Source organism: Pyrgilauda ruficollis, unplaced genomic scaffold (genome assembly GCF_017590135.1).
Source record: "Pyrgilauda ruficollis isolate IOZ18807 unplaced genomic scaffold, ASM1759013v1 scaffold380, whole genome shotgun sequence".
In the NCBI taxonomy this organism is placed as follows: domain Eukaryota; kingdom Metazoa; phylum Chordata; class Aves; order Passeriformes; family Passeridae; genus Pyrgilauda; species Pyrgilauda ruficollis.
This window is the reverse complement of record NW_024525268.1, coordinates 88,268-110,143: the sequence shown is the minus strand read 5'-3', so window position 1 is coordinate 110,143 and position 21,876 is coordinate 88,268. Positions and strand designations below refer to the sequence as shown.

Sequence of the window (21,876 nt, the reverse complement as noted above, 5' to 3'; positions counted from 1 at the left end):
TTCTCTAGTTTTCTCCATATGTCTTCCCATGATCTTGTGACAAATTGTGTCTTTAGCAAGACCTCCCCAACTGGGGAGCCCAGGTCTGTTCCCGAGTACATTCTAAGTCCTTTCCTTAGTCTCTCCAGCCACTCCGTGGGTGTCTTGTCTTTCTTCTGGCACTCCCCGAACACCTTACTGATATTCTGTCCTTTTGGCACCACTTTTCCTATACCTCGTATTACCGTGTTTCTTAGTTCTATCATTTTTGCCTGGTCCTCCTCGTTCTGTGCATTCCATGATGGCCTCTGATCTGGCCACTTCTGATCCCCCTGTGTCCCTTGAGGGTTTCAGTGATCCCAGTCCCGAATTTCTGCCTGTCTTATCATGTCACTCTCCTCAGGGTTAAACAATGACCTTAGTATTGCGTTTATATCATCGTAAGTGTACACACTTGTCCCCAGAAATTCATCCAATTGTTCTGCCACCCCTATTGGGTCATCCATCAAACTCCCCATCTCTTTCTTGAAAGCCCTTACTTCCCCAGTATTAATCGGCATGTTCATGTATCCAATTATTCCCAGGGCGGTGGGTACTTCCCTTAAGGGAAAGAGATTCTGTTGGTTTTCCACGTTCTCACTATCATCATTAACCACCCTCTTTTTCTTGCACAGTGTTCATCTGGCCAGAGGAGAACCAGTTTCCCCAGTGTGAGAAGCCTGCTGCTCTCAGCTGGCGGCGGTTGGGGTGGGGTCTGCGAATTATTTTGTGGACACTGGGAAGCCAAAGCCTGTCCCTGTGGGAACAGGGCTTCCAGCTGCTGGACTGGGAGCGGAGGTGCCTGTGCCGGTGTGGGCGGGTGCGAAGGACCCGTGGGTGCGGGCAATGGGGCCGAAGCTTGTGGAGGATATGGAGGCGGGAGGTTATCTAAGGCTTCTCATGCCTCGCCTTGTATCGCGGCACTCCTGCAAGTTTTCACCGGGAATAATCCCGTACTAGCGTATTTCCATAGTCTGGCATAGATAATTTCCTCACTTTCTGGTAAGTGTTCATCGTACGTGTAATCGAGCAGAGCTCAGCAAGTCCATCCTTCGAAGGTGCCAAACATCAGCCACATGTCTTTTAATCTCTTTTCCTCCCCATACCTCTACGCAGTAATATATCATGCGTTCCTTAGACCTCCATCCGTCTCTCGGGGCAATCCTCCCAGTGTTCTAACATCCACCCCAGTGGACTATTTCTCGGAATTCGGGTAAACTGTTTTCCTGTTCCTTTTTAGTTTTTCCCTGGATTTTTTTCATGCATCTTACTCTTTTTCTGCCACATCTTTCTTGAGCCTAACTCCTTTAGAATTTCCTTACTGCATTCTTGTGTCGTGTTTCGAAACAAAATAAATTTCCTAATTGGTACCATACCTGTTTTTAATCCCCTTTTTAGTATTATCAGCCTACTAGCCTTACAGTGAACTGATCTGTGGGTTTTCTGACTGGTAAAAAGCTCTCTTACCTGGATTTACGGAAGTCCTGGACCAAAAAGGTTTTCCAGCTCCCAAACGCCTGGGAATGTACCCTCCCTTTCTGGTCCTACCCACGATCAAAACCCTGAACTCCCCCACCCAGAGTTACAGGCTTTATGCGTGAAATGAGTTCCTCCACTTCCCCCTTGACCAACTCCTTCCCTCCTGGGATAGGAGAACTGTGATCTTGGGGTCCACACTCACTTTGTGATAGTATCACATCTCACACACACGCTCAACCACGCCTCACTCAACCACACGATACTTACGGCTCTTTTTCCCCGTGTGGATTCCTCGTGCACGTAGACTTTTATGAATGAAAAATTTTGCTGACGCCTCAGAGATCCTTCTCGGAATTACCCGACAGCTATCTTGGGCCCGTTTTTATCCCTTTCTTGATTGAGGATTTTGGCTTGTTTAAGTTCATTTGTCTGATTGGTCCTACAGGGTTTCCCAACCTTGTCAGGCCGCTGAAATCAGCGGAGCACCTCCTGATTGGAGGACGGGGGTCCCCCTGAATCCCAAAATCAGACCATGTCGGGGTCACCAGAATTGTTATAGGTAAAAATCAATAAAGCAAATTTTAATAAAAATCAAAAAATAGAATTTATTGCGCCACCAATATACAGTCTTGACAGCCACAATCAAAGGGACAGCCTCGACCCTGGGTTCGGACTGGGTGAACCATGATCCAACCTCTATCGCATCAGACCCCAAATGTTCACAAATGCAGTCTGGTGCGGTCTGATTTTACACTGTTTTTCTGGCCCGAGGCAGAGTCTCTCTTGTTCTTTTCATTTTTAAAACGTATTCATGTTGTTTCCTTTCTTCGAGTTGGGCTGGACAATGTGGTTCTCGGCGAGCCATGAATTCTGATGGGAGGGTTATGAGAACTGGGTATTCGGATGCAAGTTTGTGATAGCTCTGGTTATCTTGATCTGGGTACTTGTTGAGTGCTGGATCCCTCACCCGTCTCTGCACTCCCTGCTCCAACACCTCCAGGCCTTTGGGAAGAGCCCTGATGCTGACAGAACTTAGATCAAAGTTACAAGGTGCTGACATAGCTTGAGTTATAAGATATCAGTATAACCTGATATATCTATATAACCTTATATCAGTAGAACCAAAATTATGACTTTTTATATATCAATATAAATATACCTAGATAACCTGAATTGTACATTTTTTGTGCCTATATAACCTGTGACATTCCAGCTCTTGAACATCTTGGAGACTCTTGAAATGTCCCCATGGAAGCCCTCTGAGTGCTGGTGTCAAATTGGCTCCTTAGCAAGCAACCATCACCAGGCTCCATTCCTATGGTCAGTTTCCATGGCAACCATCACCAGGACACATTGCTATGGTCAGTTTCCATGGCAACCATCACAGCCCCCTGTTGCTATGGTCAGTTTCCATGGCAACCATCCCCAGCCCCCTGTTGCTATGCTCAGTCCCTTGGCAGCTCCATGCAGACCCCATGCCAGGGGTGGTTGCCATGGACACCAGCTCAGGCCTGCAGCCAGAGCCCGTTGCCGTGGCAACCATTGGCAGTCCCATCCCCAGGCTCATGGGATCCCAGATCCACAGAATTGGCTGAGCTGGGAGGGACCCATCAGGATCCTGGAGTCCAAGTGCTGGCCCTGCACAGGACACCCCAGCAATGCCAGCCTGGGCCTGGCAGCGCTGTCCAAACGCTGCTGGAGCTCAGAGAGCCCTGGAGCTGGGAGCCTTCCCTGGGGAGCCTGGGCAGGGCCCCAGCAGCCTCTGGGGAAAAACCTTTTCCTGAGATCCAACCTGAGCCTGCCCCGACTCAGCTGCAGCCGTTCCCTCCAGTCCTGTCCCTGGGCACCAGAGGGAAGAGGTTCCCACAGCCCCAGCCAGGGACCCACTCCCAAGGCTGTTGCCATGGCCACCAGGGCTGGGACCAGCTGGGATGCTCGGTTTCCATGGGCTGGGGTTTAGGAATGGGATTCCCCAATTTCCTGATGCCGCTAAAGCTGCACTGCCGCTCACTGACCTCCCACCTCCCATGGAAAGCACAAAAGGCAAAGATCCCGGGCTGAAATAAGAACAATTTACTGGGAACAGCAACGGGATAAGGAACAAACAGGAACAGCAACAATATTGATAACAGAAGGGATACGAAAAAGAATTTATTTACAGGGAAAACTTCAACTGCACCAACCAGCTCTTCCTGACTACGTATTTTCTCCCAAATAGAAAAGACACCCTTCTCCTCAGGAGAGAGAGTCCCTTTCCCTGTTCCAAGCAATGACTTGAGCTGGGATCGAATATAATGATGGAGGCATGGCCAGACACTCATGTTCTTCCATCCCACCTCACATCACTGGCAGGGGTGGGGAAAGGGACAGGTGTCTTCCCAATGTGGATCACAGGGAATGTGGATCCTCTGACCAAGGACGAAGTTGGAAACACAGATGTAGATCTTCTTGTACTTGGGGCACTCGCAGGGCTTCCCTTACTGGTGCCTTCGTTGGTGTCTGGTAAAGTTCGAGCTCTGGGTGAAGCTCTTCCCACACTGGGGACATTCATAGGGCCTGTCCCCAGCATGGATGCGCCAGTGCCTGACAAGATCTGAGCTGCTCTGAAACCTCTTCTTACACTGGGGACACTCGTAGGGCCTCTCCCTGGTGTGGATGCGCCGGTGCCTGACAAGGGTGGAGTTGAGGTTGAAGCCCTTCCCACAGTTTGGGCAGCGGAAGGGCCTCTCCTCCGTGTGCGTACGCTGGTGCAGAAGGAGATTGGAGCTGGTCTGAAACCTCTTCCCACAATCAGGACACTCATAGGGCCTCTCCCCAGTGTGGATCCGCTGATGGCGGATCAGATGGGAGCTCTGTCTGAAGCTCTTCCCACATTCCCCACACTCGTAGGGCTTCTCCCCAGTGTGCAACCTCTGGTGGGCAGTCAGGCTGGACCTCTGGCTGAAGCTCTTCCCACATTCCAAGCACTCGTAAGGCCTCTCCCCATTGTGGACCCTCTGGTGGACGATCAGTTCGGAGCTGTCTCTGCAGCTCCTCCCACATTCACCACATTTGTAGGGCTTCTCCCTGCTTTGATGCTGCTCATGAACCACCAGGCTGGACCTCTGGCTGGATCTCCAGCTACCTTCCTGACCCAGGGTGGGTCTTTCTTCCTCTGAACACCCTGGGCTGCGTTTGCAGCCCCTCCTCGTGCGGCATCTCCAGGGCTTTTCATCCCCATTGGATTCCTGTGCTGTGGAACTGCTCAGAACAGCCTCTTCCGTGAGGTTCTGCTGTGGGGATTTGTCCTGCCTGGTCTCTGGCCTCAGCTCCTTGTCTGGGGGAGGAAGGACAAGGACAGGATGGGATTTGCCTTGATGCCAGAGGGAAAGGCAAGGAGATGCCCCCAGTGTGTCCCCAGCAGGACGGCATCGCCAGTGGGGTTGTCCTGCAGCCAGGGGCCATGCTGGGCTGGGAGATGGAGCAGGAGAGAGGGGGGAAAGGGGCAGTGACTTCCTCCTCACCTGCAAAATCCAGATATCCCCTCTGGCCCAAAATATCCCTCCCAAGAATGACCAAAGATACTTGGGGCTCAATTCCAGAATCTGCAAGCTCCAAACACCCCTCCAAAATAAACACACCTCCTGGTGACCCCTGATAAATTTGGGGTGAGCTCCCCCTCCCCACTCACCTGTGGGCTGAGGCGCAGGGGGGAAATGCTACCAGGGCTGGGGGTGCTGCAGACACAGAGGGTGGGTGGTGGAACCTTGTGGTTCTCCAGCTCCTGCTCCTCCTCTCTCCCTTCTCTTCCTCCCACTTCTCTTCCACTCCCACCCCAGCCCCCCCCGCTCCCATCCCCCTCTGCCACATGGCTGCCACAGCACCAGCTGCTGGGTGGGGGGAGCCCCCTGATCAGCCCCCAGGGATGGCCAGGGGACTTGGGGATCCCCCTCCCAGTGGAGATCCATCTCCACCTCTTCTTAGAGCCCCAGGAAATCACTCCAGGTGTCAAGTGCTGGGGGACAGGGCTGGACCCCCATGGAGTCGCTCTTCCTCTGTCCCAGCTACACCTTTCCCTCCCCTCTCCTCTCCTTTCTCAGTGTTCCCTCAGTCCACAGACACTTCCCAACTCAATTTAGGTGTCCCATACCCCTCTCTTCCTCCACTGTTCCACCCCTTCCCCATCATCCCCTCAATCCCCAACCCCTTCTCCATGCTGTGTTTTTGGGGTTCCAGGCCCCTCCTGGTCAATTTGGGGGTCCCATTCTGCTTTTCACTCAATTTGGGGTCCCAAACCCTCCCCCTGTCTCACCCATTACCCCTCAGCTGGGGGAGCTCACCACCAGTGCCACCAGTATGGCCCCAGCTGTCCCCACTCTCCCCATCCCCAGCGCTGAGGGGTGCCAACAGCGCCAAAGGAGCTGTGCTGTGCCCTGGGGGGGTCCCCAAAGTGGCCCCACCCTACGTGGCACTGGGAGCACTGGTCCAGTGTGGAGTGTGGCCAAGTGGCATCAGCAGTGCCTGGGCAGGGTTGGGACAGCGTGGGGGGGCCCCAATCTGGGCACTCTTCACCTCTCCCCAAATTCCGCTTCCAGGGGGCACCGGGGAGGAGGAGGGGTGAGGTGGGACCCAGAGGTGCCAGAGCCATGTGTCCCTTGCTGCCAGCATGACTCCCCTCAGGACGAGGCAGTACCCTGAAACTCCCTCAGAGGTGGTAGATACCCCATAAGGAGTGGGGTCCCCCCTGGCCTCACTACCCTGAACCTTCGGCTGCCTCATCCCAGGCCCCCTCTCCTCCCATCCCTCTCCCTCAGACTTCATCCCACACCCCAATCCACATCCCACCCTTCCCAGGCCCCCTCCCATCCCTCTCCCTCAGACTTCATCCCACACCCCAATCCACATCCCACCCTTCCCAGGCCCCATCCCACCCCATCCCAGTTCTCCAGGCAGCTGCCACCAGGCTCCCCCAAAAAACCCGCATTCCGGGGACTCCCCAGTATCCCCTCAAGGGGCATTTGCGACTCACACGTGAAGTCCTGCAAAGTCCAAACATCGCCACGGCACCAGAACCTTTAAAGGTATTTGGAGCTCTCCCTGCTGTCACCGTGCTTGTCCATCACCCATTCCCATGTCACCCCACTCCTGGTCCAGTCTGGATCCCATTTCCAGTCTCATTCCCTGACCTTATCCAAAACTCTCTGCCTGGTTGCCATTCCCATATTCCCAGTCCCATACTCCCTGCCTTGATCCTGTTCTTGTATTCCAGGTCTTGCTGCTGGTCCCACATTTCCATTTCGGTATTAGCTGTCCTGTTCCCATTCCTGCATTCCCATTTGTGATCCCGGTCGCATCTTCCTAATCCCAATCCCATATTCTCTCTCCAGTTTCTGTTTGCATATTCCATGTCCTGTTCCCATATACAGATCCCTGGTCCCACTCCAGGTCCAAGTTCCCATTCCCAGTCCCAATCCCTGTCCCAGACGCAGTCCCACATTCCTGGTCCCGATCCCAGTCCTCTCCCATAATTCCAGAATTATTCCCGGTTCCTGGTCCCATTCCCTGTCCCATTCCCGAGGGTTGTCTCTGTCATGGTGCCCTGAGTGGTCCGCAGCTCGGGCTGGCTGTGCCACACGAACCGTTCAGGCCTGCTGCTGTCCTTGGCCAGCTGCAGAGAGCACAAGGCTTTGGGCATTTCCCAGAGGCGCCCAGCTGGCCGGAGCAGCCCCTCCTGGCAGCAGCCGCTGTGGCTCAGAGCCCTCCCTCCTGCTGGGGCCATGGAGGGGCCGTGGGCCTGGAGGAGGCTCCTGTTCTTGAGACAGGAGCAAGGCTGCAGCTCCCGGCTCCGGGCCCTGGGCCGCAGCAGCCCAGGGGAGGCCCAGCTGCAGAGCTCACAGCCCCTGCTGGGTTTCACCTGGACGCTTTGGAGCACGAATCCCCATCCCATATTCTCTTTGCCGTTGCTGTTTCCGTATTCCCTGTCCCCATTCCCAATCCCATTCCCGCTCCCTGTCCCCATTCCCGCTCCCTGTCCCCTCTCACCGCACACCGCCGCCATCGCTCCGGCCCCCCCGGCCCTGGCGTCTCCGACCAAATCCCGCGCTGCTGCTCGCCCACCAATCCCAGCGGGCGATCTCTCCCTTATTTACATAACCCCGCCCTTCGGTTGGGTCTCCCGCCTCCGCCGGCTGCAGCCCCGTCCGGGCGCTGTTCGCTCCCAGCGCTCCCAGTAAGAGCGGCACTGGCAGGGAAAGCGCTCCCAGTTCCATCCCCTTGCTCTCAGTGTCTCTCCCAGTACTCTCCCTGTTGTTCCCAGTGCTCCACTATTACTCGGAGTGCCGCGCGCGGCGCGCTTGTTTTGCAACCCCCGCAGGGCAGAGCGCGGCTGCTTTTGGGTATCAGCACTTGCCCGGGCCGGACTGGGACGGAGGACGAATGGGAGGAAGAGGATGGACAGAGGAACAGGAGAAGGAAGAGGAGGAGCCCAAACACCACGCGGTTTCCCCGCTCCGGCCGCAGCTCCCCCGGCTCCTGCTGCATCGCCCCCCGGAACCCGCAGGTGAGCGGAGAGGGGGAGCTCGCCCCAAATCCATCGGGGGGGGGTCTCCGGGAGGGATTTTTGGTGGGGCAGGGGATGTTTGGATCGTGGCACGGAGGCAAATCCCATCCTCTCCTTGTCCTTCCTCCCCCAGACAAGGAGCTGAGGACGGAGACCATTGAGGACAAATCCCCACAGCAGAACCTCGTGGAAGAGGCTGTTTTGAGCGGCTCCACAGCACAGGAATCCAATGGGGTGGAAAATCCCCGGAGATCCCGCACGAGGAGGGGCTGCAAACGCAGATCTCGGGGATCCGAGGAGGAAAGCCCCCCCCTGGGCCGGGGTGGTGGCCAGAGCTTGGAGCAGGGGGTCCATGAGCAGCTCCAGGATGGGGAGAAGCCCCACAAGTGCTCGGAATGTGGGAAGAGCTTCAGGTGGAAATCCAACCTAGTCGAGCACTGCAGAATCCACACGGGGGAGAAGCCCTATGAGTGTGGGGAGTGTGGGAAGAGCTTCAGCCAGAGCTCCCATCTGATTGTCCACCAGAGGATGCACACTGGGGAGAGGCCCTACGAGTGTGATAAATGCAAGAAGAGGTTTCAGACCAAGTCCTGTCTCCTCAGTCACCAACGCATTCACACAGGGGAGAGGCCCTTCCAGTGCCCTGACTGCGGGAAGGGCTTCAGGGAGAAATCCACCCTCGTAAAGCACCGGCGCATCCACAGCGGGGAGAGGCCCTACGAGTGTGGTCAGTGCAGGAAGAGGTTTCACACCAGCTCCTACCTCCTGCTCCACCAGCGCGTTCACACAGACGAGAGGCCCTTCCTCTGCCCCGACTGCGGGAAGGGCTTCAAGGAGAACTCCAGCCTCGTCACCCACCGGCGCATCCACACCGGAGAGAAGCCCTACGAGTGTGGGCAGTGTGGAAAGAGGTTCAGAGAGAGATTCAGCCTGATTCTCCACCAGAGGAGCCACACAGGGGAACGGCCCTACGAGTGTGGGGAGTGTGGGAAGAGCTTTAGAGAGAGCTCCAGCCTGACTGTCCACCAGAGGAGCCACACTGGGGAGAGGCCCTACGAGTGTGGGGAGTGTGGGAAGAGTTTCATTACAAGCTCCAGCCTGACCGTCCACCAGAGGAGCCACACCAAGGAGAACCCCTACGAGTGTGATCAATGCAAGAAGAGGTTTCAGACCATCTCCACTCTCATCGTGCACCAGCGCATTCACACAGACGAGAGGCCCTTCTGCTGCCCCGACTGCGGGAAGGGATTCAGGGAAAACTCCCCCCTCATCAAGCACCAGCGCATCCACACCGGGGAGAGGCCCTACGAGTGTGATCAGTGCAGGAAGAGGTTTCACACCACCTCCGATGCCCTCAAGCACCAGCGCATTCACACAGACGAGAGGCCATTCCGCTGCTCCGACTGCAGGAAGGGCTTCAAGCGCAACTCCAACCTCGTCAGGCACCGGCGCATCCACACTGGGGAGAGGCCCTACGAGTGTGGGCAGTGTGGGAAGAGCTTCTCCCAGAACGCCCAACTGATCATCCACCAGAGGAGCCACACGGGGGAGAGGCCCTACGAGTGTCCCCAGTGTGGGAAGAGCTTCACCAGTAGCTCTACCTTGAACAGACACCAACGGAGCCAGCACTAAGGGCAGCCCTTCATGAGCTGCTCCAGCTCCATCCCCCACGGGAGGATCCGTGCTGGATGATGCCCAGTGACCCCAGTGGTGATCCATGGTGCCGGTGATCCCTGTTGGGAAGACACCTGCCTAGGGGCTCCACATCCTCCTGGCTCCCCGGGGCCTGGATTTTCTATTACTTTCTTGTTGTCCTTTCCAAACACCCAAATCCGGGGTTAAAAATAAAGACATTGAACTAAGACAAGGATGGGGACATGGGGGATCTTCCAGGGGATGAGGGGGATGCTAGGTCCAAGGGAGTTGAGGGTTTCTGGGAAGGACTTGGGGTTTGCTCAGGGCTTTGGGCACCCCAGGCCCAGCAGCTCCAGCTGTGCTGGGAGACCCTGGCAAAGGTTCTGGGGCCACTGATCAAAGAATCCCTGCCCTGGAACTGTCCCGCTTCCTGCTGTCCCCTGTCCAGGATCTCCCCCACCCCCATTCTTGTATCATCCCACTCCCACTTCCATCCTGCTCTGATTCCAGTCCAGATCCCATTCCCTGTCCTGTATTCTGTGTCTGGCTGCTGTTCCTGTATTCCCGCCTGTGATCTCTTTTGAGAAGACACCTGCCTGGGGGCTCCACATCCTTCTGTCTCCCCATGGGCACCTGCACATATCCACATCCCAACACCAGAAATCCATTGTGGAGATCAGATTTGTTGACTTCCGAGCTCAGAAAAATCTCACTTTTTGTATCTTCTGGTGTCATCAAACGACATTGAATGGCCTTGGAGATCTTCTCCATCATAAATCCATCCTTTTAATTCTCTCTGTCCCACTGGCATCTTCCACAGCCCAATGGGGATGAATTGGGGCAAAACCCCTGATTTTGGAGACAGTTGGGTGGAAGCCCCTCCAATAAAGGTTTTTCCCACCCATTCAAGCACGTGGATGCTCTGCTGGCAGGGACACGTAAATCCTTTTGTTTAGGCCTTGAAATGAGAAGGTTTCTGTTCATCTTTTTGAGAGCACTGAAACTGGGGTAAAAATAAAGGCGTTGAACTATGGCATGGATGGGGACATGTGAGAACATGGGAAACATGGATGGGGACATGAACTAGGACAGCATCAGTGCCACCACCTGTGCCACCACAGTGCCAGCAGCACCTTCATCTTGGCTATGGCCAAGCGCTGCCCAATGCAGTTCCTGCCACCACGTCCCCACTGTCACTCTGCAGTGTCCCAGCCGAAATGTGTCCCTGTCACCCCTCTCGGTGTCCCTGTGCTCCCTGTGACTCGCTATCCCCGTCTCTCCTGTATCTCCCTGTACCCTTCTGTGTGTCCCTGTCCCTCCCCCAATGTCCCTGTCCCCCTGCCCGGGTGGGGCCAAAGTCCCCAGGTCTCGGGATCTCCTCTGCTCTGATCTGGTTGGGAAGATCCCAAGGTGTGTCTCTGTTAAAAGTCTCTTTTCCCCAACCCAGCAGCCGAAGAAGGAGTCTTTGGTTCATGTTCTCAAGGTTGTTTATTATTTCTTTGTCTCAAACATTTTCTGTCTGGCCTGCCAAGGTCTGTTCTGCAGGTCGGTCTGAGGCACACTCCCACCTCTCGGGCTGGTGCTATCTTGTATACTAAAAACTATGTATACTATGTTTACAATTATGTTCCAATTCCTATCACCTGTGTTAGACAGTGACTTTCTACTCTAAACCAATCTGTGAATGCCAACATCATCCTGAACATGGATGCCAGGGAGAAGAAAGAAGGACAGGGCACACCCAAATCCTTCCATCTTGGAACCCCTGACCCTCATGTACAGAATTCCAAACCCCCCTGTACCGTACCCCAAAATTTTTCCCTTCACCCTGTGATTGCTCCTACTGTGCTACTTAAACTTTTGTGACCTGTAATTCTTCATACAAAGTTGGTAATTTGCTCCATGAGTTGAGATCGAATTCCCAGGTGTCCTTTGGCTTCTTGCCAGGGTCTCCGAGCCCCTGCCAGGGTTTTGAGCCATCCAGGGCATCCAGAGAGATGTCCTGGGTTCCAACACCCAAGGTCCCAGGCCCTCAAGGTATCCGTGTCCCTCAGGATGTTCCCATGGCTGCTCCTGCCACTGAGTGTCTGCGCCTGCCCCAGCAAGGTAGGGACACGCCACAACACCCTGTGACACGCTGTGATACCCAACGACATCTGACAACACCCTTTCTCCTCTGATTTTGGGTCCTTTCCCCCCACTTTGGGACCTTTTCCCCTCTTTTGTATCCTTTCCCCCCTCTTTTGTGTTCCTTCTCCCTGTTTTGTGTCTTCTCCTCCCTGTTTTGTGTCTTTTCCCCATTTTGGGTCACTTTCCCCCTATTTAGGGTTTCTTGCCCCCTATTTTGGATCCTTCCCCTCTTTTCCAACCTTTTCCCCAATTTTGGGCACTCTCCTGTGGCGCTGTGTTGTCGTGGTGTGCCTCAGCTTCCCCAGTCCCTCCCTTGAAGTTTCCTTCCCCAGGTGTCAATCACCTCTCCTTTCCCCCACCCTGACCCCCGCTGGGCACTGTCTATATCAAACCAGAAATTCCAAAGGGAGCATCTAGTGATTGGCAGGTTCAAAGGATGCTCTAAACCCCCTGGGGGCCATTAGCCCATCCAGGTGTCCCTCTTTCCCGAGACCCTGTACCTGGATTGGTGGTCCCCCTTCCCCTCTCCCCCAGGTTAAAAAGGCAAGCACACCATGCACAGGGGCGTCCTGGTGGCGTCGATTTCTCCCCACCTGAGCTGATTCTCTGTAATAAAGGCATTAAAAAGGAGCAAGATCTCCTGCCTATTTATTTCAGAGTTGTTACTGCATTCAGAGGCCATGTGGCCCAGAATAAAAACTCTGGATTAACCCCTCCATCAGGACCAACTCCTTCATCACCACCGCCTTAAAACATTTCTCCAGCACAGGGACGCCTGAGGAGTGACCCTCTCCTACCAAAAAGCCCCAGCTTGTAAACACTGGAGCTCGGGACATGCCTGGATTTGTCCCCACATGCTCAGCTGCAACTCACAGCGAGCCAGTGTCTCTGGGGTGCAAAACACCACAGGTGCTGCTATTTGGTTCAGCAGCGGGGACCAGACAAGCCAAGGCGCATCTGGTTCAGTAATATTGGTAAAAAAACAATACTCCCCTGTTGAATTTGGCAAATTTTTGGGTGCATCGCACCCTCCAACCACCTCTCCAGCCCTTAAACCCCTTTCACTCCCTGCACCCAGGTGTGTCCCCAGCTGTGTCCCCAGCTGTCCCCTTGTCTTGGTTTGAAAAGACAGGTGTCTGCTAAGGAAGGCAGGAGCCTCCCCTGAACTGGAAACTGTAAATCCCCTCCATCCAAATTTGAAATTAAGGGGGAGCTCTCAGGCAAAAATATGGGAGCAGGAATAACAGTTCTTTATTAGGGAAGAAAATTTTAAAAATAAAATAAATAATGCAGTAAACTATAACAACACTGACAAAGTCAGAACACAACCTGACATCCTGTTGGTAGCAGTTCAATTGGAATTGTGGCTGCAGTCCTCCTGGAGTGGCAGATGTAGTTCTGTCTGAGCAGTGATCCTGTAGAAGGGTGGAGTCTTCCTCTGAAGATCCAGTGGAAAAGGCAGCTGCTCCTCTGGGAATCCAGTGGCTGTTCTGGTGTCCCAAAAACTCAGATTACATCCAGTCAGGAATGCTTGGCTCCTCCTTCTGGGTGGAGCATCTCACAATGGGATGCTGTAATTTTTGTCATTCATGCAGTGACATTCAATGGCCCATTAACAGCAGATATCTCCCCAGAGGGAGCAATGGTTTGTGGAAGAGATAAAGAAAACTGCCCAATTAACTGAAGATAACTGCCCCACCTCTAACAGATGGCAAATAGAATGCACATTGCCTTGCAATCTAGGACACTCCCCACGCCACATGGACTTGTTTCTCGCCACCCTGGATGCCCTCAAGTCCCCAAACCAGGACTGTGGAGCTCCTCTTCCAGGAGATCCAGAGCTGGCCCGGCCTCCAGGGGACACCGGTGGCCCTGGGGCTCAGGGTGGGTGGCCTGGTGGGGTTGTGGGAGGGGGTTTGGGGTCATCTTGGGACTGACCGTGGGTCTTGTCCACTCTGCAGTGAGGAGTGGCCCTGGCCAGGGAGCCTGGGATGGACGGGGGCAGGAGAGGTTGGACCCTGCTCCAGATGGATCCGTGTCTGGATGGACACTGGTCTGGATGGACACCAGAGCCATGGATCCCACTCTGGATGAACACTGGTCTGGATGGACACCAGAGCCATGGATCCCAGTCTGGATGGACACTGGTCTGGATGGACACCAGAGCCATGGATCCGTGTCTGGATGGACACTGGTCTGGATGGACACCAGACCATGGATCCCAGCAGGACACTGGTCTGGATGGACACCAGGCCATGGATCCCAGCAGGACACTGGTCTGGATGGACACCAGGCCATGGATCCCAGCCGGAGACTGGTCTGGACAGCCCCTGGCCCTGCTGCCCCCCAGCCTGGCCAGCCGGGCCCAGATGCCCACCAACCTGGCCACAGCCTGGCCCATCCCCTGGCCCACCAGCCCATCCCAGTAGCCCCAACCCCAAACCCTACAAAATAAATCCAATTCCTAAACATCAGTTCCGGGTGGTGCCTGCAGAGCAAGGGGGAAACTGAGGCACGAGTTGGGAGGGTGACTTTGTGGTGATGGCAGGGGACTTTGGGACCCACCCTGGAGATCCCAAAATGAGCACCCACCCCCCAAATTGTCACCGCAGCAGCCTGGGACCCCCAGCTGTCACATGGGGTGGACTCCAGGAGCCACTGTGACCCTGCAGTCCCTTTGAGGGGTGACCCGCGGTGTCCCCCTGGTGTCACCGCCGTGTCCCCAGCGGGAGGAGCGGCATCACCTCCCGCAGGAGGAGGTGAGGCTGTGGCTGAAAGTCCCGCCCGGTCACACGGGGAAGCCGCGACAGGAGCGGGGCCGAGCGCGGGCGCGGCAGCGGAGCGCCGGGGTCAGGGTTCTCACCCGCTGCACCCCGGCTAGATGTTTCTCTTCACCAGACAGAAGGAGGGCAGCTCGAGTCCTGGATAATTCCAACTGGTTTATTGCAGGTCCAAAAGGGATAGGAAAACACGGAGGACAGGCTGAGGGACGGACAGTGAGTCGGAGGGACAGCAGGGATGGGTAACAACCAGCAGAAGGACACCAGGGCCAGTGCCAGGTCTTTGGGGAAAGTTACAGTTTTTGTGCACAGCTACATGTCGAGGGGGATGAAAGGGGAAAAGTTTTTTACAGGAGTAACTATTGAAAGATACAAAGGGTACAGGATGAGTGGGATGTGAAAGGGAGTACAGCATTCGAACCATGGGAAAGGAATGAATTTCCCCTGGCTTAGACAACGGTGCTTTCCCAGGGCATTCCTGAGATGGCTTTCTCACCCCCGACCCCCACAGCGGAGGACGCGGGGACAGTCCCCAGGGTCCCCTCGGGGGATGCTGCGGCCGGGGCAGCGCAGGGGCTGCGGGTGGTGCAGCATCCTCGGGGGGATGCGGGGGGTGGGAGTGGGAGGGAGTGACCCCAAAAATGCTGTCACAGCCCCCCCCCCCCCGTAGGATGTGGGCCACCCCCGCTTTGGGGCGCTGGTGACAAATTGGCGGGTGGCGGTGACAAAAAAGCGCAGGTGCCACCTCGGGGATGGCACAGAGAGGGGTTCCTGTGGTGCCACCAAGCTCCCCCAGCTGAGGGGCACCCCAGGGTGACAAAGGGGGGGTCAGGGGTGTCCCCAAGGGGCGGGGGGAGCGGGGAGGGGAAGCGCGGTCGGGGCGCGATGGAAACGCCTCCGGTGCCGCCTGCAGCTGGGGCACCTGTCACCCTGTCCCCCTGGCAGCTGTCACCGTGTCACCCTGTCCCATTGGCAGCCTGTCACAGTGTCACCCTGTCCCCCTGGCAGTCTGTCACCATGTCACCCTGTCTGCCTGGCAGCCTGTCACCGTGTCACCCTGTCTGCCTGGCAGTCTGTCACCGTGTCACCCTGTCCCCCCAGCAGCCTGTCACCGTGTCACCCTGTCCCCGGCAGGGGTGGGGGCTGTGGGAGGCTGGCGTGGGCGCCCACTGGGTGGGGACCCCCTGGGTGGGAAGGAGAACCCAAAACATTGGGATGCTCGGCAGAAAGATTTTCGAATGTAGAATCTGATGAAGGAATAGAAATGAAAGCAAATTTTGCTATAGAAGGAAAGAATTGCTGAGGCAGTCTTGCTGGATAACCAAGGAGGCAAAGGGTATGTTATTCAAAAGGGGTTTTTAGAGCTTAGAGCAAAGGATAAACCCACCTCAATCAAAAAGGTGTTTTACCAAGCAGAAAGATTCCACAGGTGTGGTAAATAGGTGTGATTCGTGCTGATAAATTGAAACAGTAATCAATATTGATACAATAATTAATATTTGGAAATAATTAAACAGTTAAAGTTGTAATGCCAAGAAAGAAAGGGAGAGGAGGGGTTCCCCCCTTCTCCTGCAGATGTTCAGAACAGGAAGAAGCAGGAGATAATGATTACTAAATTTAGTTGGGAGAGAGGAAAATTTGGTTGGACACCAGTAAAATGTTAATGATATGAGATTTATTGCTTTAATATTAGAACATAATATTGGCTTACACTATACCAGCTTCGTGCACATGTGTAATCCAAAAGGTGAATTACAGGACACCGAGGAAGAGGAGAAGCCTTCCTCAAAGAAGACCCTCAAAGAGTGGTACGACTCCCTAAAAGAATGGTGACGTGGTAAAGGTGATGATGAGGGTGGAGATACAAGTGTGACGAATCGAAAATGGGAGGAGATGGTAATGACATACAGCATAAAAGAGGGAATTTTGGCTTGGCAAGCTTGTCAGTAAGGTGAGGGGGGCAAGCTCTGCTCTCCGTACCCCATGTGTACCCTGCACAGTTATTTTTGCTTATGCACTGCCTGAGCATCCTGTAAGAGCTGTCTGGCAGCACTCATCATGAACTGCTGCATTATCTTACCTGGTGCTGAGGTCAGGCTAACTGGACTGTAATTACCAGGATCCTCCTTCCTAACTTTTTTGTAAATGGGTGTCACATTGCCCAGTTTCCAATCATCTGGAACCTCTCCAGTGAGCCACAACTCTTCCTCCCTAAGCTCGGCCACCAGCGAAAAGAGGTCGTTGGCTTGTTCACACCGTAGGCAGGCCTCCTCCACAACACCCCCTGACACCACTAAGCTCAAACACTCCACACAGGAATGGCTCTGTACAGACAGAGCATCCTTTTTGGAGGGCTCCACTTGGTCACACACACTTGTACCAACCACAGATTCTGACCATTAAAAATGGTCAAAACCACTAAAACCATTATCAGAAAACCATTATCAGAAGAAGGCCCAAAATCAAGCAACCAATAAAGACAGCTCAAACAACACGCAGCACCACCTAACTAGCAAGGAAACCTGCAACCCTGCCTGCACAAACTGCTGCACAAACTGCTGTGACCACACTCCTGTTTGCCCGCTCGTGTTTGCCGTGCTCCCTGGAGGGATCTTATAAAAAATCACTCAGGAACGAAGGAAGCTCCACCTCCTGCTCCAGAGTGGCTCCCAATTATATTATATTTATACTATTTTCTATTGCTCACGCCTCAAGATAATACATGATTGGTTAAATCCTTTAATGCCTGCATTTTAATATTTCAGTCAATTTTAGTTAAGTATTCCTTCTTCAAGCATCTCGCTGCAGTTTTCTTGTCTGCCTCTGCATCCTGAACTGTCTGCTTCTGAGCGTGTTCTTCTCCTGTCCTGTCCTTCAAGGCCATGGTGACCTTACTCAGTTTCTATGAAGGCTGGATTGTGCATCTGCTGTACGTGTCCATTGTCCTGCAAAAAACTCTCAACATGGCCCCACCCAAGTCATTGTCCCCCACATGTCCCCATCCATGCCATAGTTCAACGCCTTTATTTTTACCCCAGTTTCAGGGCTTTCAAAGGGATGAACAGAAACCTTTTGTATCAAAGCCAAAACAAAATGATTTATGTCTTCCTGCTGGCAGAGCATCCACGTGCTTGAATGGGTGGGAAGAACCTTATTTGGAGGGGTTTCCACCCAACGGTCACCAACACTGAGGGTTTTGCCCCAGTCCCTTCCCATCTGGATGTGGAATATGCCTGTGGGCCAGAGAGAATTAAAAGAATGGATTTATGTTGGAGAAGACCTCCAACACTATCCAGTGTTGCTTAAGGCCACCAGAAGATGCAAAAAGTGAGATTTTTCTGGGATCAGGAGTCGACAAATCAGCTCTACAAAATGGATTTTGGATATTGGTCCGTGGATATCTGCAGGTGCCCATGGAGAGCCAGGAGGATGTGGAGCCCCCAGCCAGGTGTCTTCCAAACATGGATCACCAGCACCACAGATCACTGGGGCTCTGCCCCAGCACCGGGGGTCACTGGGGATCATCCAGCACAGATCCTCCCATGGGGGATGGAGCTGGAGCAGCGCCCGGAGCTCTTCCTGCACGCGGGGCACTCACAGGGCTTCCCTTAGCGGTCCCTCCGTTGGTGCTGGGTCAAGGCTGAGCTGTGCTGGAATCTCTTCCCACACTCCCCACACTCACAGGGCCTCTCCCCAGTGTGGATGCACGCTGGCTGGTGAGGTGGGTGTTGTGCTGGAAGCCTGTCCCGCAGTCGGGACAGAGGAAGGGCCTCTCGTCTGTGTGAGTGCGCTGCTGCTGGAGGAGCCTGGAGCTGGTCTGAAACGTCTTCCAGCATTTATCACACTCGCAGGGCCTCTCTCCAGTGTGGATGTGCCGCTGCCTGACGAGGGTAGAGTTGTCCTTGAAGGTGCTCCCACAGTCAGGGCAGCGGAAGGACCTCTCATCTATGTGAATCTGCTGGTGCTGGAGGAGATGAGAGCTGGTCTGAAACCTCTTCCTGCATTTATCACACTTGTAGAGCCTCTCCACAGCATGGATCTTCTGGTGGTAGTCCAGGTTGCAGCGCTTGCTGAAGCTCTTCCCACACTCTCCACAACTGTAGGGCCTCTCCCCAGTGTGGATCCTCTGGTGGACAGTCAGGTGGGAGCTCCTCCTGAAGCTCTTCCCACACTCAGGACACTTGTAGGGCCGTTCCTCAGTGTGGATAATAAAATGGTTGATGAGGTAGGATCTCTTGCTGAAGCTCTTCCCACATTTCGGAGCACTTCTGGGGCTTCTCCCCACCCTGGAGCTGCTCAAGGATCCCCAGCTCCGAGCTCTAGCTGCCTCCCCAGCCCAGGGTGGGTCTTTCCTCCTCAGATCCCCGAGATCTGCATTTGCAGCCCCTCCTCATGCGCGATCTCCGAGGCTTTTCCTCCCCATTGGATTCCTGTGCTGTGGAGCCGCTCAAAACAGCCTCTTCCACGAGGTTCTGCTGTGGGGATTTGTCCTGCCTGCTCTCCATCATCAGCTCAGTGTCTGGGGGAGGAAGGACAAGGAGAGGATGGGATTTGCCTCCTTTGCAAAGGGAAGGGCAAGGAGATCCCCCCCGTACATCCCCAGCAGGACAGGGTCCCAGTGAGGCTGTCCTGCAGCCAGGGCCATGCTGGGCTGGGAGATGGAGCAGGAGAGAGGAGGAAAGGGGCACTGACTTCCTCCTCACCTGCCCGGGGATCCTGGTACATCTTCCTCTTCCTCACGGCCTCCTCCTCCATCGGGACGTTTGGAACTGGGAAATCCTGGTTTGGGGAAAACAAAGGCTGAGCACATTGGGTTTGATGGTCCTGCTGCCCAAGTGCAGCTGGAGAAGTCAGCGCCCCTTTCAGCCTCGGGGGGCCCTTACCCCGCTCATCCCCAGCCTCCCCGACCCCTCCAGGCAGCCGGTTCGTCCCCCGGCTCCGGGATCGCCCCTCTGCGCTCTCCCCGCTCCGGGGCTCCCGCCTTCCCCCCGGCTCTCCCGGCCATCCCCAAAGCCGAGATCGCCCCTGTGCCGCCGGTACCGGGCGATCGCCACGTGGGACCCCCCCAAGATCCCTGCAGGGGCATTTCCGGTTCGGCTTTGGGGTCCTGCACGATCCAAACATCCCCTGCCTCACCTTCCCAGGGAAAAACCTTCCCAGGGATCCCCACTGGATCTGGGGCGAGCTCACCTGCGGCTCCCGGAGGGGCAATGCAGCAGGAGCCGGGGGAGCTGCGGCCGGAGCGGCGCGGGAAGGCAGCCGGGAAACCAGTGTGATTCTGCTGCTCCTCTTCCTCCTCTTTCCCTCCTCTCCCTCCCGCTCCTGCTCCGCTCCCAGCCCGGCCCGGGCAGTGCCGACACACAAAAAAAGACACCCAAAAAGCAGCCGCGCTCTGCCCTGGGGGGTTCCGAAACAGCCTCGCCTCGTGCAGGAATGGCAGTGATACTGGGAGTAGTGGGAACGATAGTGAGAATAACAGGAGAGATCCTGACAGCACCAGGAAGAAATCAGAAGCGCTTTTCCTGCCAGTCCCACTCTTACTGGGAGCACTGGGAGGGAACTGGGAGCAAACAGGCCAGACAGAAGGGCGTGGTTATGCAAATACAAGAGAGAGATCACGCACTGGGATTGGTGGGCGGGAGCAGCGTGGGGTTTGCTCGGTGACGTCATGGCCGGGGGAGGGGCCAGAGCGATGGCGGCAGCGCGTGGTGAGAGGGGACAGGGAGCGGGAATGGGGACAGGGAATGGGAATGGGGACTGGGACTGGAGACAGGGATCAGGAATGGGGACAGGGATCAGGAATGGGGACAGGGACCGGGAATAGCACCGGGAACTGGAATGGCACAGAGAGTGGGGACAGGGACTGGGAATGGGAGTAGGAGTTGGAATATGGGTACGGGACAGGGAATATTGAAATTGAAATATGAGAACAGGAGTGGGACTGTGAATAAGAGCTGGGGAACATGGACTGGGAATATGGGACAGGGACAGGGAATGAGACTAGGAATGGGATTCAGACTGGGATGGGTGTGGAACGATACCGGGGGTGAGGTGACAAGGGAGTGGGTGGGCAAGAGGGGGTTGACAGCGGGGAGAGGGGGATCCTGGACAGGGGACACAGCAAACGAGACAGAGGGACATGGGGACAGTTCCAGGGCACGGGATCCTTGATCAGCTGCCCCACAACCTCCACCAGAGTCTCCCAGCGCAGACAGAGCTGCCAGGCTGGGATGCCCAAAGCCCTGAGCAACCCCTAAGACCTTCCCAGGAACCTTCAACTCCCTCAAACCCAGCATCCCCCCATCCCCTGGTTATCCCCCCATGTCCCCATCCATGTCTTAGCTCAATGTCATTATTTTTTACCCCAGTTTTGCGTGTTTTGAAGGGACAAAGAAATAAAAGGAAAATCCAGGCTAAGGAGAGCCAGGAGGATGTGGAGCCCCAGACAGGTGATTTCCCAACATGGATAACTGGCAGCAGGGATCGTCGGGGCTCTGCCCACTTGGGGTCACTGGGGATCATCGAGGGTGGATCCCTCTGTGCAGGATGGAGCTGGAGCAGCGCATGAAGCTCTTCCTGCACTCGGGGCATTCTCAGGTCATCTCTAAGTGGTTGCTCCTCTTCCTCCTCTTTCCCTCCTCTCCCTCCCGCTCCTGCTCCGCTCCCAGCCCGGCCCGGGCAGTGCCGACACACAAAAAAAGACACCCAAAAGCAGCCGCGCTCTGCCCTGGGGGGTTCCGAAACAGCCTCGCCTCGTGCAGGAATGGCAGTGATACTGGGAGTAGTGGGAACGATAGTGAGAATAACAGGAGAGATCCTGACAGCACCAGGAAGAAATCAGAAGCGCTTTTCCTGCCAGTCCCACTCTTACTGGGAGCACTGGGAGGGAACTGGGAGCAAACAGGCCAGACAGAAGGGCGTGGTTATGCAAATACAAGAGAGAGATCACGCACTGGGATTGGTGGGCGGGAGCAGCGTGGGGTTTGCTCGGTGACGTCATGGCCGGGGGAGGGGCCAGAGCGATGGCGGCAGCGCGTGGTGAGAGGGGACAGGGAGCGGGAATGGGGACAGGGAATGGGAATGGGGACTGGGACTGGAGACAGGGATCAGGAATGGGGACAGGGATCAGGAATGGGGACAGGGATCAGGAATGGGGACAGGGACCGGGAATAGCACCGGGAACTGGAATGGCACAGAGAGTGGGGACAGGGACTGGGAATGGGAGTAGGAGTTGGAATATGGGTACGGGACAGGGAATATTGAAATTGAAATATGAGAACAGGAGTGGGACTGTGA

The 21,876-nt window shown here is 55.3% G+C and overlaps 1 protein-coding gene, 1 long non-coding RNA gene and 1 pseudogene across 2 annotated transcripts in view; 1 reads left to right on the top strand and 2 right to left on the bottom strand.

Moving 5' to 3' along the window:
* Positions 1–3,657: 3,657 nt before the first annotated feature.
* LOC121358319 lies at positions 3,658–7,534 on the bottom strand (annotated as a pseudogene).
* Positions 7,535–7,743: 209 nt separating this feature from the next.
* Positions 7,744–21,876, top strand: part of LOC121358321 (zinc finger protein 883-like) — a 37,782-nt gene continuing 23,649 nt past the window's right edge. The window contains exons 1-2 of the mRNA XM_041476423.1: positions 7,744–8,035; positions 8,169–9,626. Coding sequence (XP_041332357.1) covers positions 7,912–8,035; positions 8,169–9,626 — 1,582 coding nt within the window. The 5' untranslated portion in view covers positions 7,744–7,911. The remainder of the gene's footprint in view (positions 8,036–8,168; positions 9,627–21,876) is intronic.
* Positions 18,836–20,230, bottom strand: LOC121358323. The gene is made up of 3 exons (XR_005955861.1): positions 19,771–20,230; positions 19,284–19,359; positions 18,836–19,099 (listed from the first exon to the last, which is right to left on the bottom strand). It is a non-coding gene; the product is annotated as an uncharacterized LOC121358323 (long non-coding RNA).